Source organism: Anas platyrhynchos, chromosome 9 (assembly GCF_047663525.1).
Source record: "Anas platyrhynchos isolate ZD024472 breed Pekin duck chromosome 9, IASCAAS_PekinDuck_T2T, whole genome shotgun sequence".
Lineage (NCBI taxonomy): Eukaryota > Metazoa > Chordata > Aves > Anseriformes > Anatidae > Anas > Anas platyrhynchos.
Genome location: NC_092595.1, coordinates 23,467,264 through 23,478,149, shown reverse-complemented (window position 1 = coordinate 23,478,149; position 10,886 = coordinate 23,467,264). Strand labels below are relative to the sequence as shown.

At 50.2% G+C, this 10,886-nt stretch overlaps 1 protein-coding gene across 1 annotated transcript in view; it reads left to right on the top strand.

Annotated features, from left to right (window-relative positions):
* The first annotated feature begins 1,419 nt into the window (after positions 1 to 1,419).
* Positions 1,420 to 10,886, top strand: part of PID1 (phosphotyrosine interaction domain containing 1) — an 85,060-nt gene continuing 75,593 nt past the window's right edge. The window contains exon 1 of the mRNA XM_027464166.3: positions 1,420 to 1,586. Within this exon, the coding sequence (XP_027319967.1) occupies positions 1,557 to 1,586 (30 nt within the window). The 5' untranslated portion in view covers positions 1,420 to 1,556. The remainder of the gene's footprint in view (positions 1,587 to 10,886) is intronic.

The window sequence follows — 10,886 nt, the reverse complement described above, 5'->3', positions numbered from 1 at the left end:
ATTAATAGAAAAAATATCTGTATCTTCTTACAAGCACATTCTGGAACATGGCACATCCTGGAAATATTAATTCACACTATTTATTTAAGCAAAAGCAAAAGATTTCTGACTGGCTGGGGACGGAACTTCCCTAATGCAGAACAGCTCAGATACCCAATAAAAAACGGTGCTCGGATTAAAATATTAGAAAGTCTAGGTAAAAATGACTTCATCTTGGTGAGACTGTGACATGAAATCACCCGAGCTTAATTGATCATTTCCTGAACTCGGCCCTCTCTGGTCCCTCACCAGTCCAGCCGAAAAATGAGTTTCCTGCAGAGGTGTGGCGGGGAGCCTCAGGACGGGGGGGACGCTGCACTCATGCTGGGGACAGGAGGAGCATGTCCCAAGGGGCTGAATCTCCTGGGACAACAGGAACCCGTAGGGCAACTGAGTGCTGCTGGAGGCTGCAGGCCCCCGCACAGGGCAGCTCTGCGGCTGCCTCGCTGCTGCTGTGAGGGACAGTGCCTGGGGAGGCTCGGGGAGCTCGCACGGTGCTTTGATGTCAGGAACCAGCCAGCCTGATTTCAGGAACCTGCAGCCAAGCTGCCCCACCCTACCTACAAGCATATTCCTGCCTTCCTCTCGTGTAACACACAGGCTGAAGCGTACAGTGGGCATCTTCTCCACTTTCCCATACTTTTGGGAATGAAGTGAGTGTTTGTGCTTTCCTCTTGCAATAGCATGCCACCCATTTCACAGAACCTGCGGAGGTTTCCCTCGGTGGCTTTGGTTTGTACAAAAGTCATGTCAACGAAGAATGAAGTAGCCTCCTGCCATACAGCTGCCCCCTTCCTGCTAGCTGTGGATCCCAAACCTGCTTTGTGAGGTGCTGCCGACAGAAGGGTTAGGGTTAGGGTTAGAGTTAGGGTTAGGGTTTGTACGTGCTCCCAGCTGCTACAGGCAGTGGTGGCAGGTAGGTACACTGTTAGGAGAGGGGCAGCATCAAAGTTTGCTTGGGAAAGAGTGGGGCTTTTAGGAAATGCCTCCCTGGCATCAGCTGGAAGAAATGAGAGGGTGACGGGGACACACAGGGCCACCCTGTCAGCTTGTGGGTGAGCAGGGCAGCACCCCGTGGGGTGAGTCTCTCCCCTCCGGGGGAGGGGATGGGCCCAGCCCCTCTGCTTCATCAGTTAGCCGAGCCACAAGCCTCGAATGGCTTTCAGTAGCCCGTCCCCGGTAAGGGCCATGCCGGCGGCGAGTTTCCAGAAGCAATTCCGAGGTCCGCGTTGGCGGAAGCCTCGCTCACAGCCTGGCCGCGGTCCTGCGACGCGCTCCCGGGGCACCCAGCGGGGGCCACCCCTTGCACCGTGCCCCTGCCGCTGCTGCTGCTGCTCCCACCGCCGGTGCCGCTCCGCCCGGGGGCGGGCCGGGGGCGGAGCGGGGCGGAGCGGGGCGCGGAGCGGAGCGGAGGGGAGCGGGGAGCGGGGAGCGGGGCGCGGAGCGGAGCCGAGCGGAGCTGTGCGCGCCCGCCCGGACCCAGCGCGCTCGGCAGCGCCTCCCGCCGCCCCGGCACCATGTGGCAGCCGGCCACGGAGCGCCTGCAGGTAGGCGGCGGGGCCGGCGGAGCATCCCCCGCCCGCGGCAGCGGGACTCTCAGCTGCAACTTCGCCCCCGGCCCGGAGAGGCTGGGGACGGGGCAGGGGGGTGCGGCGGGGCTGCCCCGCGCCCGGTGCCCGCTGCGGGTCCGAGGGGCTGGGGCGCGGGGAGCGCGGCCCCGGGGCTGCAGCGGGGTCCCGGGGGAGCGGGGGTGCCCCGGGGCCGGGTGGCACCGCCGAGTGTGCGGGTCCCGAAGGGTCGGGGAGCTCCGGCCCCGCTCGGCAGGGGTGCTGGCCCCGCTTCTCTGCGTTTTTTTTTCTTTTTTTTTTTTTTTTTCTTTAATGTATGCTTTTATGCAGATTTGCATGTAAATAAAATCAGGGTGAAATCTGAGCCAGGCAGGCGGCGAGAAGAAATCCAACTCACTTTGTAGCTCCGCTGTGTCGACTTCGTTAGTTTCCAGAGCAAGTGTCTGCTGAGAGAGGAGCGGGCATTTTAAGCAAGAACCGGCGGTCTGGCTTAGCTGGCTGCCAGTTAAAGGTTTTTGTGGCTTTTGCAATTGAAATTGAGAGTTTGCTTTGATACCATCAAGCAGAAAATTCAGAGGTTTGGGTTGAGTTGATACTAAAGCCACGCAGAGCAGATCTTTGAGCGTGAATCCCCCCAGCCAGGAGCAGGAGCAGTTATTTTTCTCCAAAAGGCGTGCTTTGCTCTAGGACCAGGAGCTTGGTTTGTAGTTGGTTGGAACAATAGTTTGTGGGTTCCAGGACAAATATTATTGTGTAAATTCTTACGGTGTAAATATTATGAGCCTTATGTAATATTATTATGTAAACGCATTATTATTTGTTTGTTTCCTCTGCATGAGCCAGAAACCTGTAGGTACCAAAGGCAAGCAGTGTGACCACCTGTGTTATGGTGATCCTGGGCCCGGTGCCGAGGCTGGGGCACCTCTTCCACCTGCACTCCGGTGGGACTGTGCCCCTGGCAGGGCATGTGCCCCCGGGATGCTGTGGGGGAAGGACCTGAGGCTGCACCCAGCACTTGGCACAAAGAGCAGCGGAGGGAGGGGAGGAGAAGGGGAAGGCTGAGCTTAGCAGCGGTGTGCAGGTCTGGGTGGTATGGATGTGTCCCGTTCTTGGATTTCGGTTTAAAGCTAAGATACTAATGTAACAAGTGGGTGATGCTGCCTAGGAGCGCGGGAAAGGCTAATTAGAATCACGTGCTTATGCTGTGCAGAGGAAAGTTGTGAGTGTAACCTTATTCAGCTTCCTTGGGCGTGTGCATCCCGCTGCAGTCCGCGACAGCCCACAGGGATGAAGTTATCGTGTCCCGTGCCCATGCAGGCATCTCTCCCTTGGAGCGCATGGGGAAGACCACGTGCTGCCGGGAACCTGGGCTGCCTGAGGGGGGGGGACACGCACCTCGCTTACCTGTTGCAGTGGGATTGAGGTGTAGGGGAGGCTGTGCTCGTGGGAGGCAGCCAGGAGCCCCGAACCGCTCAGCAGTGGTCACTGATCTTGTGCAACTTACTGTTGGCTGCCTCTAGCTGGAGCCTCCGGGCATCCTGAGTCTCCCAAGATGCTGAGTCTGTAACTGTGGTTCTTGCTACTGGGAGTTGCTGGGGAAGCGTATTAAGAGCTGTAGGTGCTGTCAAAAACAAGCCAGAGGGATCCAAACCTCCCAAATTAAATGACATTTTGACTTGTGCTACTTACTGGAATGAGAAGGGGAGAGCTTTGAAAGAACCTCAAGAAGCCATTAATAGTTCTGTGTTCACATGAGGTTAAATAAAAACATAGTGAACAACAGGCAAAATGAGTGCAGTGAGCACCACCAAGGAGGAAGGCTGCTCTGAGTCACTGGGATGCAATCACCTAATTAAAAGTTGGATTCTAAGGTGTACACACACAAGCCAGAGTTGCGTTGGCAATAGATTATCTAATATTCCCAACTTTATTAAAAAAAAATAAAATTGAGATGTGGTCATTTCTAAGTAGCCTGATCTCTGTGTTTGTCTCCAAGAACCACCACACATTGTGCATCACCAGCCTGGCCAGAGCTGCTGGCAGAGCTGCCTGGCCCTCCCACAGGGAGCCTGTGCAAAGCAATAAATACGTGTTTTTTTCCCTTCTTTCCATGTCAACATCTTAATCCAGTTTCAGGTGTCCTGTGTCCTTCTCCTTGTCCCCAGGCTCCCTGTCTCCTGCCACCCAGCTGCTGTGAAACAAATCTCGGTGCCACCAGGGTACCGCGGGGGGGGCCCCACCTCGTCCCTGGTGTTTCCCCGTGCTGTGGGTGGGAGGGTGCTGGGCATGGGGTTTGGGCTGCAGCAGGGGAGGCTTTGGCTACTGGGGCACTGGGTAGTCGCTGATGTCCTGTGGTCTCTGTTCACATGCTCTGCAGTTACGTGCCAGTCATGCCAAGATGCAGCAGTGTTTGGGGGATGTATATGGCAGGTTCCAGCTCTGTCTTTTGTAGGCTCTCCTTCAAGCTGATGGATGGGTGCAGAGAGCATGGAGCTGGGCTTTCGCGAGTTGTATGTGGTGTCACTGTGACTCAGATGCATCTTGCGTCAGTTTCCAGCTGTGCCAAAGTGCAGGTCTGTTATTAGTCCGTGCTGTAGCTCTGTGCTAAGTAAAACGGCAGTGAAAATATTTTCATCTTTCTGCATATTTCTTTTGGCCTGGTTTAGTAAGAGACTGTGAGCCGACTTTGGAAGTGGCTGCCTGCTGTCCTGGGTCAGCCCTGCCCTCCTTGCTGAGGACAGCGGTGTGTGGTTAGCTGAGAAGGGCACACTCGTGGCAGCGTGCAGACACCTGCCTCCTTCTGGGAAGGGTGCAGTGGTTGTCTACTGCTTGTGGGTCTCCTTTCCTTAGTCCCACCTGGTGTGCAACAGGGCTGCATGTTCCTGCTCTTTGGCTGTTCACCTAAAAGCTGCTGTTGTTCCAAATGTGCTCAGTCCTGTCAAGTTTCACAGTTTGTGCTGAAGTTTTTGGCCTTGGCTGTGCATGTACAAAAATCCCAGCAGACTCCCAGTGTAGTTCCCAATGGAATTAAATGGAGTAGAAGAATAAGCAAGAGAAACGTAAATATCTAGGTTTCTGGAATTTCCTTGAAAATGCAATACCGCTTTTTCTTCTTTGTTTCTTCCCCTTCCCCTTCCGCCATTCTTTTACCTATAGCAATATCTCGGCCACGTGCATTTTCCCTAAAGTCTGCGGGACTGTTACTTATGTGGGACACTGCAGGGCTAGGACACTGCTCGAGTATACCATAGGGTCCAGTCGCTCTGGTGTGCTATGTAAGAAGGCTGTGATTTTACAGGTAATACAGGCAAGAGCATTTTTCATGCTCAGTGTAAAAGGGATGATCTTTGTGTCTCTTTTGAAAACTTCTTCTGTTCTAATTTTTGCGGCAGCACTTCTCGTTTGTGTTCAACTTAATGCCGGTGAAAGCAGAGGACTTGTGCGTGCCCTGCCTCTGTTGGAGTCCTCGCTGGGAGGTGCAGCACATATATAAGCACTGGTCCGCTGGTTGTGATCACTGGGCTCCAGCTGTGGGCGCCCTGCGCCCTCTGTGCATGGGTCTGATCATGCCATTTGTGGCAGCGTTTGTTGGTAGTCGCAGGCAGTGCCGCCTGATTTTTGGCTTGATGTTTGCTGTGATGGCACTGGTTGAAATAAAGCCAAAACTCTTCTGAAATCTGTATTTAAAATTAATTCCAAATGTACCCTCTGCGTCTGGTTTGGGACGCGAGGGTCGCAGCTGGGATTTCGGAGCTGCTGGCCACAGTGTTGCTCCCGTGAGGGCTCTGAAGTGGTTTTTGAAAACAACCAAGGTCTTAGTGCAGTTCCATTTGCCTGTCTGTGAGATGACTGGTATTTGCTTTGAAACCTAAATTTTCCTGGAAGCTTGATGCCAGACATTGTTTCTAGATAATAAATCCCTGAGGGTGCATAGTTTCCGAGTTCAGGCTGTCCGTAAGCCCTGTTTATAAGTCTTCCTGCTTCTCCTAGCACGTGTGGGCAGAGGATCGCTGTGTCCAAATACATTTCCTTCAGGAGTAGGGGATGCGGCGGTGCTGTAACCTCGAGTGTCCCTGAGCGGAGCTGTGCCGAGCTCTCATTGTGGAAATAGCTCTTGCTTCTGTCCTGTGCGTGGTACCACTGGTGGCCTTTGAGAAGTGGTGGTGCCTGCTGCCATCATTCTGTGTTGCATCTCTGCCTTTTGGATGCTTTTCTAGGGCAAGTGGTCGCCTCTGGCTAATCAGTCCCTTGATTTCTGCCCCGTGCTACTGGAAGGCAGCCAGAGTCCCCACACCCGTGCGGTACGCTGCACGGGGCTTTCCAGTACTCAGAAAATATCCCCTACCACCTAGGGTAAACATCAAACACCTTTCCTGTGTCAGCAATACGGAAACTGTTCCCTGAAGAAAGGCCAGCTTTGAGCAAAGTGGCACATGTGATGGCTTCAAGGTAATTGGGTTGTGGTGTGCGTGTCTCTGCCACTGGTTTTACGGCAACGTTTGTATCTGTGAGGTGTAATGTGGTGCTGTCGGTGCTTTCAAATCAGCTTCTCATCTTGATATTATATTTGTGGTGTTCCGATGCACGTCTACTGCAAATGCGCTGTGCAGTCAGTTGAAGCAGTGTTCACATTTTTAACAGCATATGGAATAACTCCTGCTTAAAACCAACACAAACAGATTGCAAGTGTAAAGCATACAAACAGCTGTCTAGACAGAAACTGCTGCAAGACATGTATAGCGGGAGTGATACTACTACTGAACTCTGGTTTTATTAAATATTATGTCAGAAGGAAAAAGTGAAAAGTATTTGAAATTTAAGCTGAAGTCATGTGGATGCAAACGTCCGGGACGTCTCACAGCACAGTGTTTTGGCATTATATAGCTACAGGATATTTTTCAAGGCATCAAAGTTTTTATGCCAGTTTGCTACTACGACTTTGCAGCAGTCAGAGATCTTTCAAACAAAGCTCAGTGAATTGCACCAAGCTCATCTGGCACCACTTAGCCTGGGCAGAGCCTTTTTTTACGTTATTTATTCTTTGTAGAAAATGAATGGCTCTGGAAAAATGCTAATTTTGGGAAGCATTCTATGACCAAAAGAAAATCAAAATCAGTGACTCGTTTTGTGGAAAGCCCTCTGGGAAGTGATCTTAGGGGTTCATTTATAGTGTACTACCAGTTTCAGTTTATGAAGCTGACAGCCTGTTTGATGACCAAGACAAATAAAAATAAATAATTAAAAAAAATAAGCAATGATTTCCTTGAGGAAAGTCAGTCAAAGCCCAAAGCATTCAGTCTAAATAGTTCAGGATTTTACCTGCATGCTTTTTTTTTTGTTTGTTTTGTTTTGTTTTTTTGTTCCCTGATGGCAGCCAGTAGTACAGTCCATAGCAGCATTGCCATCACCTTCTATGGGTGGTCGTGTGTGCAGTGGGCAGGCCTTCAGCTGGGCAGCAGAGCCTCTGGCTGCAGGGGCTTTGTGCCTGGGTTGGGGTGGTGGTGGTTCTGCCTGCCGTCCGGCGTGCTGCACAAGCAGGATGAGAGCCTGGCCTGGGTGCTTGTGGATGTGGAACTGAAAAGTCCCTTCAAGCGATGTTTGATACTTGCTTTCTTTTCCGCAATGCTTTCATGTATAATAATTGAACTTGCACTTCAAATAATAGCTGGAAAGTTGCAGGTGACAGCAGCGTTAGTCTGCCGGGCTCTTCTTGATTAAGTGCATAAAAATTTTTGAGCAAAGATTTTAAATGTGGGTGATTGTGTGGGTAAAGTGTCTGTGAAAAGACCTAATGTGACCTTTCATGATGTGTTTTTCTCGCTGAAATACTGAAAATGCGGGGTAGCAAATACAAATCTTGATGCATAAAGTCTTTAGGGGAATCATTTTTTTTTTTTTTTTTTTTAAAGTTGTGTTATTCTGATACTTGATATCTATTTTAATGATAGCACTCCAACAAAATTGTACAGTCTCAGAGGGATTAAGTTGATTTTGTTACAGTGACCCCTATCTTAGCAGTTCAGCATCGGCTTCTGAAGTGTTGGTTGTTTTGAAGAACCTCCATGCCTGTTTTCACTGGCTGTGTTTAAATGGTAGCTCCTTTCCTGATGAACCAATTATTGTTGACAACAGTCCCAGTGCAAATTCAGAAGCTTAAAAATTTTGCCATTCCCACTGTTTGCTGCCTTTGTTCCCTCACAGGCCTCCCTCACCCCCATGCCAAGGGCTTCAAGTGAGGGGTTGAGGTCTGGGATAGGCCCCAGGACTTCTTTGGCTGTCCCACTCCGCTCTTGCTGGTTAATGGCTGACCCTGCTTCCAGGCAGCCTTAACAGCCCTGCGTGTGACCCGGGTCCCTGATGGGCTTCCTGAGCTGTGAGTGCAGGTATCTCGGAGCCGTGGCACCAAAGTCACCGGCAATCTTGTGCTGTCCCCCTTCATGGCACTGGATCTGTGCCATTCCAGATGGTTTTCAAACGTCTCCTCATGTGAAAATATTTTCTCCAGATATATTTGATGGGAATTGCCAGGAACACTGTGAACAGATAGAAAGTTAATTAAATGTCCTGGAGCTCAGATTTGTGGCCGCTTCTTTCTTCCCGCTCCAGGCTCCCTCTGGGTTTCAGAGATGGATATTCCATACGTTTCGTGTCAAGCGTTCAGAATGACCCTGGAGTAAGTTTCCAAATATTCAGAGCCTCCATTTGGGGCCAGGCTTTTCCAGAGAGCTTTTTACCTGGTGGACTGAGCTCTTCTGAAAACATGACCACTCGTTCAGCGCCTGTAGAGAAGTGGTGTTCAGAAGTCTGGTCCCACCGGGGGAGTAGCTGCCCTGAAGATCTTGCAATGGGAGCTAGTCCAAGCTCCACTGGGGTCTGTACTGACCTTCATGGGCCTGACTGGGCTTCAGGGCAGGGCAGCAATCCCACCTACCGTGCTGTTACATGGATCCAGAAATCTTGTATGGCCTCATTTAAAAGAAGCATTTCTCCACACTGTGGAACTTCTTCCTGAGAGTGGGCTGTGGTGCTGAGAGACAAAAGGTGTGGGCAGATGCAACCTTTCCTCTCTGTGTGGCTGCAGGAGGAGGCTCTGCATAGCATATCTTACTCGCTTGGTGGCTTTCCTGTAGCTGGAGATGAGCTTTCCTGCTGTCAGGTTTAATGCTCGCTTTCTGAGCTGATGATGATATTGACCTGAAAACAGGGGTTTTCCTTGGGGGGAAAATCACTCCCTCTAGTCTCTCTGATTAAAACAGAAAAACAAAAATTCTACTGTTATTTATCAAACCTGACCAGTCCAAATTAATATGCTGAATTTGGTTTCTAGTGTTAAGAGACATTTTTCTCAAATTTCCAGTGTTGCCTTCTGCTGGAAACAAGACTGCCACCAGGAGGGTTGTGTGCTGGGTGTGCTGGTTCTTGCAACTCTGGTGCGGAGCTGGAGCACACCAAGACAAACAGCGAAAACATAAGGTTTCAAAAACAGGGTTTTAATCTTTTTTTTTTTTTTTTTCCCCGATTTGAGACTTTTAAAAATAGAATCTTTTTCCAATTTTTAGCTTTTCCATCTGGATTTTTTTTTTTTTTTTCCCAGTTTTTGACCAGAAAAGTTCTTTTTGGAAGCCCTGCCTGTAGCTCCCTGAGCTGCCTGGGGGTCGAGGCCTGGCACAAGCCTCCTCCCTGCATCCCCATACAGCATGTCGGCAGAAGGCGGCAGAGAATTTCTTTCATCCTTCAGAAGGCTGTCAGGGAGGAGTCAAAGCAAGGCCTGGAGAACAGATTTTGGTGGTGTGGTGCTTGGCAATTAGGGCTTTCAAAATGTCTGGTGGGCTGAGTGAAGTTTTCATGGGGTTGTGTGTGAGGGGACACAGGCAGTATTACTGTGGGGTACCAGGCAATTTGGCACATTTCTCACACGTAGATATTTTAAGGTAGAGGTGAGCCCCAACACAGAAGCACTTGGATGTACATGTGGAGTGTAAAGTGAGCTGTTTCTGTGATGCTTTCCATGCTTGCATACTCTACAGTGTCCGTGTTGCTTTCCGTGTTGCCAGTTCCAGCACTGTTGAATGACAGTAAATCAATTTTAACGTGAGGTGTTTTATTTTTCCTCAGTGTTTTGTTTTTTGTTTTTTTTTATAGTCTGCAGGAATATTCCATGCCTGACTATAACTTTGAATCAACATAAATTGTAGAGGCTTGAATCTTGTCCCAGTGCTTTCCAGGAGGAGGCTGTGCAGTGTGGATCTGTGCAGGCTTCAGTTTTCACAGCTGGGCTTTGTTGTTTGGGTTAGAATCAGAAGGAAGGATATTCTGAAAATTTCACAGTGGTCTTCTCAACAGTTTGGCTGAAAGGGGCCATTGAGCCTTTGTTGAAAAACTGTGTGTTTGAGCAAACCTTGACAGTGAACACAGCTTTGGTGTTTCCTGCAAAAAGGAGCTGCAAAGCGAGCACCAAACCCACCAACTTCCCTGAAGTGCAGCCATGTCAGCCATGTCTTGTGTTCAGCCTGCACTCTCACTGCCACTGCTTCTTCTGGCTGGTACCTTGAGTTTCTTCTGGATGTCAGCATCCAACTGTTTCCTTGCAGCACCATCACTTTCTAAGGAGAAATGTGTGTATTCCATGGCTGGCAGAGGATCATGTCTGCAGTCACCAAAATATGTGTCTCTCTGCTGTTTGGCTGATGTAGACTGGGCAGGGTGGAGGAAGAAGGTAAGTGTGAGCCTAGGAAGGAGAGAATTTAATCCCTGTAAAACTCACTGGAAAAATCACAGGAGCAGACCAGCTAGAAAGTGGGCGTTTTGCTTGATTTTGTGTTTAGAGTCACTAAAGAGCCCAGAAGCTTGGTGCTGGGATGTTGCCTTTCAAAAATGTTACACGTTTTAATCTCGTACCTCTAAAATCAAGAGTTCATGCAGAAGGAGGATTTGCACATTTCTCAAGGTTGCAGGGGCCAGGGTGGTCCAGCTGTTGCCTTTTACTGCAGATCATCATGGCAGTCTTCAGCGTGTTCTTTCTGGTAGCTCTGAGGTCACACATGGCTCCCTGTGCCTCTCTTAAGGAGTCCTACAGCTTCTGGCTTGCTCATGGGATGCACACTTCCAAGGAGTAACCCCAGGACAGAGGCGTGGGGTTTTTATTTTCCTCCTCTACTGCCAAGGACAGAGTTCGAGCCATTTCCTGGTATCTGTCCAGTGGTGACTGGGCAGCCTGGTACAGGAGACAACCCCATCAGAAATGCTGGGCTCACTGCAGGGTCTGGAGAGGTGAAGGTC